Below are 16545 nucleotides of genomic sequence, written 5' to 3'. Positions count from 1 at the left end.
TTGCTTTCATTATAAAAAGTATGGATCTTTTGTACTTGTACATTGAACGGTACGGAGATTTTGTGCTTTCACGTTGAAAAGTTTAAAAACTTTTTTTTTGTACCTTAAAAAGTATTTTTTTAGCGTACGGTTTGCTGAAGTATTATAAATAAATTTTGATCAGGCGCATGCTAAACCGCATACTTTAACCTTGATAAACGAAAAACTTTACTCTAGTATTATAGAGAATAAAAAACGAGAGATTGTTCGATTCGCTACTTTCCAAAGAATCGATGATAATTACTAATTACATTTAAAAGAGGATTTTCATTATATATATTTACTTTATCACGACGTTAGAGGGTTTCCTGGTACCCTAAAATTACATTTTTTGAAAAGAGTTGCTAGATATTAGAAATAATATAGTTAATATTTACATACAAAAGAGGATTTTTATTAGCTATACCTTATATTACGACCTTAATTGGTTTCCTAGATCTTAGAGTGATATTTTTTTGAAAGGAGTTGCCACCTATTAAAAATAAGACAGTTAATAATTACAAACAAAAGAGGATTTTTAATAGCTATACTTCATATTACGATCTTAAGGGATTTACTAGATCTTAGAATAAATGTTATGTAAAAGATTTGCTAGCTACTAAAGAAATTTAATGCAAAGTTATATAAAATATACTCCAATTTGTTCTGAAAGCTTTCCGAACAGTAGTTGGAGCTTTGTTTCTGATATTTTCTTGGATTCGAGTTATGTTATCGAAATGGAAATAAAAGAGCAGAAGAGTATTTTATTAAAAATTTTTCTCATCGGTTACATGCCTTCTGGTAATGATTAGTGAATAAATGTTTCGAAAATATTTTGGCATAATAATTGGCTTTTCACTATTGAAGTAGACAAAAGTTACGTTTTACCTTGGAGGAAGTCGTCAAGAATTTTATTTCGAAATATTTAAAAAAATACTTGGGAGATAACAAAAAAGTTAAAACTAAAGAAGTTATCATAAATTGTTAGATGAATTTTGAAAATTATTCAACGTCATTCAGTAGTTATTTAAATAAGTTTTGGAGTAAAAAAAAAATAGACAAAATTTCGTATTGTTTACGGCCTGCCGAAATTCGATTTGTAATGGGATCAAAAACCACTCGGTGAGTCTATGGAGAACTATATACAGAATACACAAAAAAAAATTTTTGAAAAGATCACGTGTCTCCGAGAAATCACTCAAATTCAAAAAATTTATTTTTGAGAAAAATATAAACTGATGGAGCTGATTGAACTGAGAGGCTACACTTTAAAATGCTATAACTCCACAAATAATTGTGTTATCGGTTTCGAATTTGAGTATGTTATTTCTAAAGGTATAACCTATCGAATTATAAAAAATTTTTGTTTAATTCTAAACTAGGTGTGCCCCTTAAAAAAAACAGATACAGAATAAAAAAATACTCTGTTTTTCGTATTTTCTACTTAAACGTTTCTTTTTGAATTTTGTTTCTTGTTTTAAAAAATTTTGGTTTTCATTTCGTCAAGTAATCGGCCATTTGCCAAACTGGCGAAATTATTTTATGATAACACTTGCTTAACTGACTGTTACCTAACCGACGGTTAGTTTAATAATGGTTAGTTCTCCACCAATAAGGTTGCTTAACTGACGTTTACTTAACCCACTCTTACTTAACCGATTGTTACTTATCCGAAGGTTACATCACCAATGGTTAGCTATCCAACAATCAGTTTCAACTACAAAACTTATGGAACCTGTTGTAAAATAATTTCATGATTAAATGCGGCAAAAAGCAGTTGTTAAGCTTAATAAATACCGTTATTTGGTGTATTACTAGCGCTCCTCTGACCTACAGTTACACATAAAGAGACTCTTACTTGTCTGTATGTACATTCATTGAGTTGTGATTTCTGTGCGTACGTTTTACGGTTTATTCGCTGGGATCTTTGCTGATTTCTTTTTACTTTATTATTTACCTTTTTAGTTGTGTTTCTTTTTTAAATTTTATTTCTTGTTCTTTATTTGCTTTTTTCATTTTCTTTTAGTTTTTCTATTTAATAAACCGCAGGCTGTTTCATTTATTGTAATCTTAGCTAAATCTCATTTCTTTAATGCTATTTGGTTTCATTTATTTACCTTTGCTTTTTCTTGTTTTTAGTCTTTTAACATATTCTTTTTTCAAGTTTGTTAATTAAGTGGGTTACCTGACCTTTATACGCGTCATTTAGTTGTTTCTGTTTGAAGTTGTTTTTTTTTTTTTAGAATTTCTTTGCATTTATTTATTTGATTTGCTGAGATGCAATAATGTGAATGAAATTACCGTTATTTGACTAATTACAATAAAATGACGATTGCGTGTGCGCTTTGTTGATTTTCATCTCATCTCATTTGTATTGTTGTTTATCTTTCTTTTTTTCTGTATTCTTGGTGCTCTTTGCAGCTATGCATTTGAGCCGAAATTCTTGACTTTTTGACTTGAATTACATTTTTGGGTTAAAAGGTTGTAGTGGCGAGGCAAACGTTAGCGGTCTAATAAAGGCATTAAATTAAAAGGTTCTTAGCTTTATTAGCTGCAATTCAATTTAGATTGCTCGAGGCATTTTAAGGAAAAGAACAGATTATATAAAAAATAGTACCTGAAAGGAAAAATTAAATTTCTACATTCATTACTGCTTTCTAAAAATATAAATTTTTTTTCCTTACAATCTGTGTATTTTTATAAATTAAATCACTTTCGTTTTAGTTTCTTTCGCAACCATTCTCGCTAAACCTTTGCGCCTTCCAAGTAGCTTTCAATTTCATGCCTGCTTTCACACACTCAACGACAGCCGCTTCGCTGTTGTGCTTAACGCGCAACCTTTGCGTATATTTTTGCGCTTAGAAAGCCCTCTGTGAACCCAACGCTCAAGTTGCCTAGTTTCTCCGCTAATGAAGAGAGTCACTAATATATATGTACAAGTTTTTATAGCGCTAAGTTTTGCGTTTTTTATTTGTTGTTGCTACAACAATTTCAATCTCTTTTTTATGCTTCTTATTAAAAGCTTCGCCTTTCATTATTACGATTTTTCGCTTTGACTTTTGAGGTGTTTCAAACTAAATAAATTTACTCTCAATAATTTTGTCATTTGTTTCATCAAGTTTACTTATTTTTTGTTTCTTGTTCGCTTTATTTACTTACACCCCAAACTTTCCATTTTCCTTCACTTGTTTTTATCGCCAGCTCGTCACTCTGCCTTATTGCATGTTAATTTAAAGGCGCTGTTATGCAAATGTCGGTACTTTTCCGTCATAATGTCTTATTTCTTCGAAAGCTCAACAGCGCATTCAAATTCTTGTGCTTCTTCACTTGATATTTCGCTATTAGTTGTCATGCTTATTAAGCTGTACTATTTGTCCTTCAAATGAAATTAATTTAATTGATGATTTATGCTAAGGCAATATTGAGGCTTCGCATGCTTTATCTAAGTATATTGAATTGAAATTCTTAAAGAAAGCTCACGTCCGCTTGGCTTCTCTGATTTAATCAATACTTATAAGATTGTAGCAATTACTGTTAAATTAAATAGAAAATGTTATATGGATTCTCATAGCAACGTCAAATTTTTACTTTTTTAGAGAACTTTTTAGGGAATACTCTAAATGCCCGACGGTATTCGCCACGTTCACGCACGTACGCTAAAGGGCTCTTTGTTTCGCGACATTTTGACTGTGCTGTATTGAATTGATTGGACGTCGTAATAAATGTTAGGCTAAATCGTTAGAAAATGGTCATTTCAGGCTTTGCAGCATGTATAACAAACACTTAAGACTACATTAAATACTTTTATAGCGGAATAATAACGGAATTATTCATTGTTTCTCTTTTATTTTTAGAATACGGACAAATTAGCATGAGCAGTTTCAGTTTTAAAGTTCCTATGGGTCTAAGTTGACTAGACTAACTGACAGTTACTTAACTGGCGGTTAGTTAACCAATGTTTGGTTATCCACCAATATGGTTGCTTAATTGAGGGTTACTTAACCGAATCTTACTTAAACGATTGTTACTTATCTGAAGGTAACCAATGGTTAGTTAACCAGTGGTTAGTTATTTAACACGCAGTCTTATCTACAAAACTTATGGAACCTGTCAGTTGAAAAATATTTTCTGAAAGCTTAAGTGAATACAAGTATACAGAGGAAATCTAAGTTTCTACAATATGAAATCATGTTCAAGTTGACTTTTTACACTAGGTACAGTAACTTCCAAGATAGATTGCTATTTGCTAAAATGCTAAGAAAATCATTCAGTCACTCTAAAGATATATTCAGAGTTTATTTTGGAGATCGCTTTGTACTGCTATATTGTAAAATACTGACATGGATACTAATATTAAGAGCTTCAAACCTTCAGGACTATCAAAAAAACTTTTTAATCGAAGTAAAATTTTGGAAACCTATAAAAATTCTGAAGTCCCATAGTGACCGATAAACTCAATGGTTAACAATCTGTCGAGAAGTACACATTCTATACAATGCCATACCCTCGAAGGCTCCTCCGTCGAGTGTGATTGCTTTTGTTAGTAAATTGTGGTAGTAGCCCTATTATACTTGTATTCAATAATTTAAACTTTTTAACTTTATATGCCTTGTCATTACAACCTTTTCCAATTAGAATATTTGCAACTCAGCACAATATTTGTTTAAAATAATATAGGTTTATAATTTATTTGTTTATTTTCATCTAATTCTTAATATTATTATTCACAAATTATTACTAACTATAAAACACTTTTTATTTTTAATTTTCCTGAATTTCTAAAAATTGTTAACATTCACATTTTCGCAAAAATTTGAGTCACATTGGGTCGGTAAAAGCTTGCTGCTGTGACTTCATGTGAGTCTTTAACTACGGAGCATAATGAAGGTGGTAAATATGGAGTTGAAGGTAGAGAATATGCAATTTAAGCTGGTGAATATGCGCTTGAAGTTGACATCAAGCCGAAACCGATTTGTTGACAGGGAAATTTGTTATTTTTTTTTACACTATGAGCACATTGTTGATTAGCGAATATGGAGAAAAAATGTTGTATAAGTATTCATGAAAATTACAAAAAATGTTTGATTTAAAAACTATTTTTTATGGAAAACTGAGCTATAAACTAGCACAGCAGCAAGCGTCATATAACTTACTTGATTAATATATTATTATCTATAAAATTTTAATTCCATTACTACACATACAATTCAACTACACTAAAAATAAATACTACAGCGTTTTTTGCATACTTTTGGCATACAAGTGTCATTACATATTTACTTATTTTAGTTGTTATTTAATAAGTGGTATTCTAACAAAATTTTCGACAAATTAACTAAACGATAATTGTATAATGAAAATATTAATATCACGTGCCACGAAGTCAAGTGAAATACTTGTTAACACTTTCAGTTTATCAGCCAGAATTGTAGCATATCTTTAGGCACCACGAAAATAAATTTAAGTTATGTGTTTACCGGCATGAGCATTCAATTCTACTCAGCTCCTTGTTATGCTACAAAGTGTGAAGCCCCGATGTGCTGTTACATCAACGTGTGTGACTTCAGTATGATACACGCTAATAACTTTTGGTTAAACATTAAGTATGTATATTTCGAAGAAATATTACCGGATTTAAAACGTTAAAATTTTACAAATGCAAATTAACCAGAGCACTCGGTTTTACAATAAAAGAGCGAGTGATTAACACTAAATACCAGAACTTTTACAGATTTCGCGCCTATCTTCACATACTAACTGTCAGCCGCCTTACAATTAATGAGCCATAGTGTGTCAGAGCATTAAATTAACATAACGATGGCATCTCTGGCCTGGCGCTATAAGCACCAGTATGCTGTAAAGTTACATAAAGTAGGTATTATCACACGACTTATAGCGCTTATATATTATATACACATAGCGGACATACATACATTTATATATACACATTCTAGCGTCACGAAAATTTACATTACATGCTTATAGATTGTGGCATAGAATTTTGTGAAAATTTCTCTTGCAGCATTGATGGCGCCCAGCTAACGCCAGACTACTAGCTATATACTACGTACAAACATATACAGATCGCTTTAACCACGGCCAGTCTCGACATTAGAGCCGCGCGCTTAGGCTACTTTGCCAGCCACCTTACGCCTTAGTGTGCTGCATTGCTGGCGCAAAATTTCATTACGTGCTACAGTTTTGGCTTACTGCATTTCCGGCGCTGTTGACGCTGCCTTGTCGTCTTGTCACCCTTTGTCATGCGCCTACTTCCGGTACTCGGCCATCGGCATGGCGACTAATACGGACATGCTGCGCGCCGGCGGACTATGACAAGCTACACGAGTTGTGGTTAAAGTGTTGCTACGACCACCACCAGCACCTGCCATAGACGTCCCAGCGCAGACGACGCCGCGCGCACAAATGCGCGCCATTTGATTGTTTGCTAATATAACATTCTCCGCGTACTAAATATCCGGTATACTGCGTCCGGTCGCCGACGCCACTGCAGCGCTGCCAGCTGACATTTTGACATCGTCCGCACCGCTGCTGTTGGTGCCGCCGCCGACGCCGCCCAGCGCGGCTGATTTATTTTTGGCACAGTTGGCATCATGATAGATATGTTCGCACAGTTTTGGCTCTGAGCTGGAAAATTTGCTGAGCTCATAGGCGTTGAGTGCACTGTTGCCGCCACCACCTCCGTTCGCATCGTGCAATGCGGCTGCATGACGTTCTTGTTCGGCCAACGCCAAGTTGAGATTCAGTTCGCTGTGTTTGCTAAACGATGTTGTCATTGTTGCGGTGTGTGGTGGCGGCGGGAACGTTTGCTGATGCGTTGGCTGATGGTGTGCGTAGTAGTGATGCGGCGCTGCATGCGGAAAGCTTTTCGTCAGCGCGTGCAGGCTACCCGAGCTCACGGTGCGCTCCAGTATTTCACCCCAGTACTTTTCGGAGAGGCCTTCAATATCGGGCCGTACGCTAGTAAAACTCATACCACCACCACCGCCGTGATGACTGTGTCCATGATGCCCGTGACTGCTGTTACTACAGCCACCACCACCCGCACCGCTGTTGGCATTCTTGCGCGCTTGTTGCGATGCGGTGCGACTGAGACTGTTGGTGCGTGCTCGCGCGCAAATTCCCAGCACTGAGCCACCGCGTATGCCACTGCCGCCGCCACCCCTACTACTGCCGCCTCCACCACTGGAGCTATTGCCGCCTTCGCTGCCATTGTTATCGCCAGCAGCATCGGCGCCGCTGCCACCCTTTGGTGGTCGTCCGGTAGGCGGTTCCGGCGGCAGTGGCAGCGTTGTGATTTCAAAATCAGAATTGATGTGACAACAGGGTGATTTGTGTTCGGGCGTGTCCTCGGTGGGGAAACACTGCAACGATAGCAAAGTTAAAATGATAAGCAGTGTGAAAAAGGAGTGAAAATTTATTGGCGTAGAAATGTGAAAGTCTGTGTGGGTAATTGTAACCGAATGTGTGTTATACGCATAAACTAGCTAGGCTTAATTTAAGTTAAATGGTGCAGATATTAAAGGTTAGGCTTTCACCGGCAATATTTGCGTATTTTATATATTTCTTCTAATGATCAATTCATAGCTGAGATATAATAAAATATATTCGATAATACTAACAAGAGAGCTTTGTTGGAGCCGTGGTGCTGAGCGAACTCTTCCATTGGTAAGACTTTTAACCTTACTGCGTGGACTCCAATAGAACAATTTTTGTTATAAACTCTTCAATAAGAGAAAGTCTAATCTTGCTGAAGGCGAAACTCTCACTGTTTTTCTTGTAATTTACTATGGGCCAGAAAGATCTTGTGACCGCAAAGGTAGCGATAGTTGCACAACGATTACCGAGCTTTGGCCGGGGTCAGCTGTCCAATAGTAAGCAACAAATGGGCAGCGGAGCTTCGACCCATTCCCACTCCAAAGACAGTCAACTCATCAGTTTTGCTGTTGCCTGCGATTCCTCTAAGGCCTGGTACCCAAACTGGACTTATCCAAAATTATATCGATAGTTTTGATAGATAAGTTGGGCATTCCTTAACCAGCCTCAAGTTAATATTGTCCCCCTACTATCGGAGTGGATAGTTACATACTTCCCTAAAGGAAGCTGCCCTTTCGTAAATTAGCTCACTATTGCTCTCTCCCAACAGCAGCTTTCTCCTACCCACATTTCCTTCGTATGATGGCAGAGAAAAGACCGCTGGAGCTTGTTTCGACGCCGCTATAGTCCAAATAGTCTGGTAAAATGTGCGTTCCGGCTGAGTCGACCGGTGTTATGCACAAAATGGCATTAAGTGACATGGTTAATGTGACACATGTCGATGATTATGGCCTGTAGCACGCTTTTGAGTTTCTTAGCAAGTGTAGCCTTTTCTAACGCTTTCCACCACACAAAAACGCTGTTGAATATACCAGTTGAAGCGTTTGGATTAAAATAATCCCCTGATTTACTACCAGTCTTTCTAATATAACGATTATTACTGATATTTTAAGGACCTCTCGACCGATGCAAACATATATATCAATTACAAAGTCAAAGCAAATTTTTTAGGCATTAGAGAATTCACAGTACTTAATTCTTTTATTCATATGTTCCCCTACTTGCAGTGTTATTTTTTCTGAAACAGAAACCATTCCACAAAAAAACTTTGAGGATAGGTGGCAGTTTGAAAATACTTGGCTCGATGTAAGTTCGGGTTCAGTACGTTTGCATATACCATAGATTGTTGTAAGAACGGCCTATAGAAGCAATGTCTCTAAGCAGCATTGAAATACATTTTGAGCCTCACAGTCATCACCCAGATGCCTGCCGTCTCTCACAGTAGCAGATAGAAGCACTAGTGACTCATTAAATGCGCGAGTTGCTCAAACTAAATAAAATATGAGGTTAGGTGCTGCCAACTACTCTGCAATCGCCCAGTAAAATGAGTTCAAAGTCTTCATATTACTTGTTAAAAGTAATTTAGGCTGAGAGAAAAATAAGATTAATTTCCGCAGAGTCCATAATAAGTGACAGAACGAAAGGTGAGCGGTGCCTGTATGGGTGCGCATTACTGATGTTATTGCACGACTGATTGTATTTACATTGTCGGTCAACGGCACTACGACGAGTGACTTAATTAAGCCACGTTGAAAGCGAATAAATAAACCAAATTGATTTCAACCATGTAATCAATGCGTTTGTGTTAGTGGAATTGTGTGGAAGGCGAAAGTACAAAAGAGTGTAGTAGATGAATGAGTCTGTGGCGAAAATTTATTGCTTTCTGCACTCATTAAATAAACAATAAAGGCTTTGACTTTGTCACTTATACTATACTACTTTTCGGGCTTTGCGACACGCACATGCCCCCAACAAAGTCTCACACTCTCTTTATCTCTCTTTCAGTTCACTTGCATAAATACATATATACAGTTACGCATTGTAGCATAAATTAAATGCCGCTTGATTTGAGTTCATTGATTACAGTGAAATTCTTTGATTTATTGTCATTTGTGTGCGAAATAAATATTTGTATGAATTTGTAGCCTATCCACAGGCGCACGCTTTTTCTTTACTATTTGATTTTGCTTGTTATTGTTATTAATTACTGTTTGATTTAAGTATTTATTTAATGATAACGCTATAAAAATACTTTTATTAACAGTTATTTATGTAAATTGTTACAATTTTCTTTTAAATAACCGAAAAAAAAATTATAGAAAAAAATTGTTTGCTTTGTCAAAGTTGCCCGCACTTATCGTTGCAATTTTGCTTGGCGATTGCATACATAAATTATTATTTATACATAGTTATATATTATACACAGTTATACAAAAAATAATAATCATTTGCCAAACCATGCTGTCAATTGCCCAGCGTTGCACAACAAATTGCCTACAGATTTTGTTATCCAAACCCGCTGTCACGCGCAGCCGAGCTGTTGAATGCAATTCAATGGAATTATTTACTATTAATTAGCATTATTTTGTTCGTATCTATGCCTTTCATATAATAGCCTTTGACATATAATTGATGAATGTTCGCTGCTACAATTTGCAACATTTAACCGCATTTATCAAATTGTGGCTCTCTAGCTGTGGTACGTAGTGCGTGAAGTGTGCGGAGGCGTTTCATAGTACCAAACAATATACTTGTAAATGAAGTAAGTGATAAACTTGCTGTTATTTTTTCTTAGTATAGTAAAAAATTGTTAGATGGATTCACAAGAACCTCTTATCCAAGCACCTGGAGGTTCTGGTGAGTCTCTAACGATGTGTGTTGTCGTGATGTTACGCCATTCGTATCCTGGGCAATTGCTTTCTTCAGACGGTACAATTGTCCAACTAACAGATAGAAAAACCTTCCTGATATTCATTAAAGTTCTAGTTCTAGTTCTAGTTATTTTTATGGTTCTAGTTCTAGTTATAGATTTAATTATAGCTTTAGTGCTAATTCTAGTTCTATTTCTAGTTCTAGTTTGAGTTCTAGTCTTAATTATAATTATAGTTATTTTTCCAGTTATAGTTGTAGTTCAAGTTCTAGTTCTATTTCCAATTCTAGTTCTAGTTCTAGTTGTGGTTCTAGTCATAGTTTTAGTCCTAGTTCTAGTTCTATTTCTAGTTATTGTAGTAGTTGTAGATGTATTCACAAGAACCTCTTATCCAAGCAACTGGAGGTTCTGGTGAGTCTCTAACGATGTGTGTTGTCGTGATGTAACGCCATTCGTATCCTATTGGGCAAAGGTGACCGATTCTGGGCAATTGCTTTTTTCAGACGGTACAATTGTCCAACTAACAGATAGCAAAACATTCCTGGTATTCATTAAAGTTCTAGTGCTAGTTCTAGTTATTTTTATGGTTCTAGTTCTAGTTCTAGTTATAGATTGAATTCTAGTTCTAGTGCTAGATCTAGTTCTATTTCTAGTTCTAGTCCTAATTATAGTTATAGTTATTTTTCCAGTTATAGTTGTAGTTCAAGTTCCAGTTCTAGTTCCAATTCTAGTTCTAGTTCTAGTTGTGGTTTTAGTTATAATTTTAGTCCTAATTTTAGTCCTAGTTCTAGTTTTATTTCTAGTTATTGTTCTAGTTCTAGCTCTAGTTATTGTTCTAGTTCTAGTTCTAGTTGTAATTCTAGTTCTAGTTCTAGTTATTGTTCTAGTTCTAGTTCTAATTCTAGTTCTAGTTTAAGTTCTAGTTTAAGTTTTAGTTCTAGTTCTAGTTCTAGTTCTAGTTCTAGTCTGAATTATAGTTATAATTATTTTTCCAGTTATAGTTGTAGTTCTTATTCTAGCTCTAGTTTTAGTTCTAGTTGTGGTTCTAGTTCTAGTCCTAGTTCTAGTCCTAGTTCTAGTTCTAGTTATTGTTATAGTTCTAGTTCTAGTTCTAGTGCTAGTTCTGATTCTTGTTATAGTTATAAATATAGTTCTAGCTATAGTTCTATTTCCTGTTCTATATATTTTTCTAGTTATAGCGAAAGAAAGAGAGAGTTCATAGCTATAGCAAAAAGTCCCAAATCAGTGAATAGATGAGGAACCTCGTCACTGATGGAGTATATTTATGCCCTTGTGAAGCCGCAGCATTTATTCCACTCTTACTTCTTAATCGTTATACCAATTATTATCAATATTATTACTTTACTGATCTAAAACTTAAGTTTTTTTTGTGCTTATGTTTAAAATAAATACTAAAACATAAGAGGAGTAATATTCTCACATAATATACATCACAAAATAATAGCAAAAATGTATCTAAATCTATTTACAATATAATATGTATGTCTTTTAAAGAGCTTTCTGGCTTACCCTATTTGGCATCAAGTGTTTACTCAGCCGTCGAAAATCCGAATTGAGAAGCCAATACATAAAAGGATTCCACAAACTGTTGCTTAAAGCAATCCAAGTTACCACAAAATCCAGAAAAGGTGGCAGCTGTGCGTGAGACGAGAGAAAAATATACGATAAAGTCGCAAGAAAGAAAGTTGTGTGAAATGAAAACAAAAAGCTTTAGACAAAAGTGAGTGAAATATTTAGAAGGTCTTCTATTAAATTGGGTTAGTGAAATTAAATAATGGTTTTCGCTCCAGCTTGAAAGCTTTATTTTGCTGGCGAGAATGCTTTTTATGGGAAAGCTTCATAATGTAGACTTGTTATTTGTAAAAAAAATATATTTATGATTCAGTTTTTGTAAAAAATTTTTGAATTCCACTGAAGCCGTAAAAGCTTTGTTGGTTGGCGTGAAAGCTTACAGTATGAGAGCTTCAACATATTCATGCTGTCGTTGAAGATATTCCTCTAAAAATTTAAAATTATACATAAAAAAATATCATCAATCACCATTAAGTTAGTGAAGTTAGTTTTTGATTTTCTCAAGCGGTTTGAAAGCCTTTTGAGTGATACTTCATATCGATATAAAATATAGACCAAATCTTTATTATTTGCGAACCTTCTGCACAATAGACAATTTTTTTTGGTATACATTAGCGAGGTTGAGTTTAGGCAATGAATCAAAGTTGCTGGAGCTAACGTTTAAAGTTAGTACCTGCGGTTAGTCAAGAGCTCTCCGAAGTGAAATAAATTGTACTTGATTATATCAATGAAATTACTTATAATTATATATTATACAAGTATATACTTAAATTCAACTTACCTTGGAGCCCGTGCAGGCAGTGACAATCTCCTGTATCGTCCACGGTGTGATCATAACAATAAAACCCAACGAAATGGCAGCCATAGAACGTGAGGTATTGCCGGCAGAGTGTTTTTCCTGTATGGGCACAATCTAGAATCGGGATGCAAAGAGTAGAATAAGCAGATTACCTTTCAATTACAAACTAGAAAGTGCAAGAAAATTAATAGAGTGTGGGAGGCAAGTAAAGCGAGCTCAGTAAATTAGCTAGTCGCCCACGACCAAAGCAGGTGATTTGAAAGTAGAAAGTAGTAAGTAGAATGCATGTAGATACCGAGCGAGTGTGTGTGCACATTTTGGCCATTCAATTAGCAAGTGAAAATGTTTGCTAATGAACTAGATCAGGATGCTCGTCCTTCACCCAATTCCAAGCATAAGCTCATGCGCGCTTAACTGTCTTGCCTAGGAAAATGGTAGCCACAATTTATGTCGCATACGCGTGAACGCCAAATTAAACGAGTTCGTGACTAACAACAACAACTATCAACGAGCTTAACAAACGCATACAAATACGAAATGAATCAACGGAAGTCCATGTGACCACTACGTTGTACGGCTTTTCGCTTTGAACGCTCGTTTTAATTGCGGTCAGATAACCAACTAGCAAGCGGGCTTTCACCGCCGAATGCAACTCTCTCTGCTATTAACTAACAATCTAACGCCACATTTCGTCTAACCGGTTGAATGCCGACGTTTACACTTACCTTCTTTGTCACATTATTCGATGGACCACCACCTGCACCAGCACCAGCACCAGCGCCTCCAGCTGAACCGCCTCCATTACCACCACTCATGACCGAAGCAGTAACACCACCACCACCACCAATGCCGCCGCCGCCATAATGCATGCCACTAGCACCACCTAGGCCACTCATACCAGTCATACCACTCATGCCACCCATGCCCAAACCCATGCTCATGGCCATGCTGAGATTCATTACCGGCGTGTTCGGTAGCGTTGTGGTGCCCGGCGGCAGGCCGTGATGACTCATACCCCCACCCGCCATACCATGCTGCATGTGATGGCCATGCAACGCTTGTTGGTACATGTGCGGCGGATATCCGAGATGCGGATGATGGACCGCAGCTGTTAGTGGCATGGTTGGATCGTTCAAACGGAAACGGCTCAAATGAAAGCTCGAGCCGTAACAGTACATTAGCACCATGGTGGTGGGGAAGTATAGTGCGCAGGTGGACAGTATACGATACGACGGCTTACTGTAGAACGGTTCGCAGGCCATGAGGCCGGTGTTGTTGAAGTAATAGCCTGTAAAGAAAGAGAAAAAATTACTCAGGCAATCTATGGAAATAAAATGGCTTAAGCTCAGCTTGTTCAAAGGTAAAAGTGACATCTTTGAGCGTATTAACGACTGGCTGTCCAAGTGATGTAAGGATAAATGGCTATTTTGTAGATGTGTGAAGTGCATTGAAGCAAGTCCAGTGGTCGCAAAGCTTCGTACGGGAAATTTAAAATAAAGGTGCTCATAAAATCCATTAGTTGTTCATAAGTACATAAGACCTCAAGTTGCTCCACAAAGTATTCACATTAGAAAAGAATCCGGTGATTAAGGAAAGAAAGTAGGAGGGAAGCTACCACGTCTTTATCTTGAGGCCATCGGAAAGAAATTCTCGTTAGGGATTTATAAATTGTTATTAAATTATTTTTTTCCGATTATGTATTTGAAATTAGTCTAAGTCTTTCCGCTTATTGCTTGGAATGAATATAATAAATTTGGAAATATATATATATTCTGAGATAAGGTATGCGGTAAAGCCACAGTTGTATTGAGAGACAGTGTAGTATTTGATATGAGGATCAATGCACAAACTAATGTTATTCCGCTTCTCTCTCTCTCTCTCTCTCTCCCTCTCTCTCTCTCTCCCTTCTAGTCTACTGGTTGATCTCGCAAGATACAAAACTTGTGTTTTTATCGGCTGTAACTCTGTTTCTGAACGTGGAAACTCTTTGAAGATAGTAGAAACAGTGGTACTTCGGTTAATAAGAATAATTTTCGGTCAGAAAAGAAGAAACATAATGCTTTTTTTCTCTTAGTAAAGTCATATTTATCTCTCTCGCTCCTCTAGCGATGGCATAAAGAACACATGCAATGGTATAAAGACGGTTCGAAAACGGCAGATGGGATTGGGACTGGGATAGTGGGATCACGCATAAAACTGTCAGTGCCCATAGGTAGGTTTCAAAGCAATTTTCAAGCTAAGGCCATTAACAGCTGTATAGCGATTATTAAAGAGAAAAGCTATCACCGTGAACGTGCTGTCATTTTTATATATCGTCACTTCAGGAAATCTCGTCCATTGAAATGAAATCAACAATGGTATTAGAGTGCATAATGATTAATAGGGTTGCCATAAAAAGTATTGCATTAAATAATAAAATATTATTAGTATAGATCCCTCAGCAAAGAGGCATCAAAAGCAAGGATCTTGCCAATCTACTTACCAAAGAAACTGAGACAACCAAGCCAATAGGAACGTAACCGTTTTTTACTGTGGCCTTCCACACATTGCGAGAGAAGCTAAGGGAAGAGCACTTGTAGCAATCGCTCCTCTCAACAAATGACCAGGCTTTGTCAGTATGAAATGTTCAATCGCATCAGTTAGCGCTCAGCTTCACTAGACTATACTTTGCGCTGATATCGGATCACTATAGGATATAGCTTCCATACAAACCGATCGAACCAAATCGAGTTCTGGTGGGGAAAACTTTTTTATTTGACAATATATCTTCACGAAATTTGGCATATATGATTGTTTAAGGCAAGGCTATTATCCCTGAGCAAATTGTTAAGATCGGACTACTACAGCATATAGCTGCCATAAAAACTGAACGATCAAAATTAAGATAAAGATTTTTTATATCCTTTATGCTATAAGAAATGAACAAGTGAAGGGTATTTAAGCTTCGGTGTAGCCGAAGTTAAAACTATTCTTAACGACCTTTGAGTTCTTATACCATTTTGAACTACACTATTTTGTATATGTATTCAAGAATCCATAACAAGCGTTTTTCTTAAAGCTTTTTTAGCGCTGATCGAAAAAGTCATTAAGCAACAGCTCAAATAAAGTTTAAATTTGTTTTTTTTTTTTTGTTTTAGTTATCACTTACCTTTTGGCAGCACTAGAAAACCAAATACCGTCAAACTGATGATCCATGTTAAGCTCAGCACCGCAACACAGCCCTGTGAAAACCAAAATAGAGAAAGAGAAAAAGAAGAAGAATGTGAGTAAGATATTTGTGAAAATTGGCAGCGAGCAAAAGATGTAGCCGTGACTTAATCCTAACTTTGTCCTTATATACAGATATTTTATGACAATTTTCCGTTATGCACTTGTGGGCATACACACATATCTACAAAAGTATGCGTGTATATATGGTACTATTATAGCGCACTGTATTTACTCAGCCACTGTGCAAGCAGCAATTATACACAACCGCATTTAAATTGAGTGCCGCTGGCAGCCACTATCATATATATTAACACATGCACACATACATATATACATAGGTGCATACATACATTTGGCAACTGCTCGCCTTGATGGTTCAGCTATCAGTGAACTTTCTTCTTCATTTTGGGTTTTTTTTCTGTGGCAAACGCAAATTTTCTTTTGTTTATTCACCAGCATTTATAGATTTCACAGGTTTCTGTTTTCAAGCGTATATTTGTTTATGTGTGTGTTTGTGGCATTTGTGGCACAATAGCTATGTAGCTGTGGCATGTGTATAATTTAAATGACATTCTTTGTTGCTGCCTTTCTTGTTGTTGCAGTTCCACACCTTTATCGCTGCTATTCGCCTGCATAAATCATTCGGGATTTGTGTGGTTTA

General features: G+C 36.3%; 1 protein-coding gene across 1 annotated transcript in view; it reads right to left on the bottom strand.

The window, feature by feature from the left end:
• Nucleotides 1-291: 291 nt before the first annotated feature.
• LOC106614433 (alpha-2C adrenergic receptor) overlaps nt 292-16545 on the bottom strand; it is a 219257-nt gene continuing 203003 nt past the window's right edge. Inside the window, exons 6-10 of the mRNA XM_070107917.1 lie at nt 15823-15895; nt 13400-13962; nt 12657-12788; nt 11813-11938; nt 292-7400 (exon numbers count right to left, since the gene is read on the bottom strand). Of these exons, the coding sequence (XP_069964018.1) occupies nt 6486-7400; nt 11813-11938; nt 12657-12788; nt 13400-13962; nt 15823-15895 (1809 nt within the window). The 3' untranslated portion in view covers nt 292-6485. The remainder of the gene's footprint in view (nt 7401-11812; nt 11939-12656; nt 12789-13399; nt 13963-15822; nt 15896-16545) is intronic.

This window comes from Bactrocera oleae, chromosome 4, assembly GCF_042242935.1.
Source record: "Bactrocera oleae isolate idBacOlea1 chromosome 4, idBacOlea1, whole genome shotgun sequence".
Taxonomy (NCBI): Eukaryota; Metazoa; Arthropoda; class Insecta; order Diptera; family Tephritidae; genus Bactrocera; species Bactrocera oleae.
The sequence above is the reverse complement of the archived record's forward strand: the minus strand, read 5'-3'. Positions and strand labels throughout refer to the sequence as shown.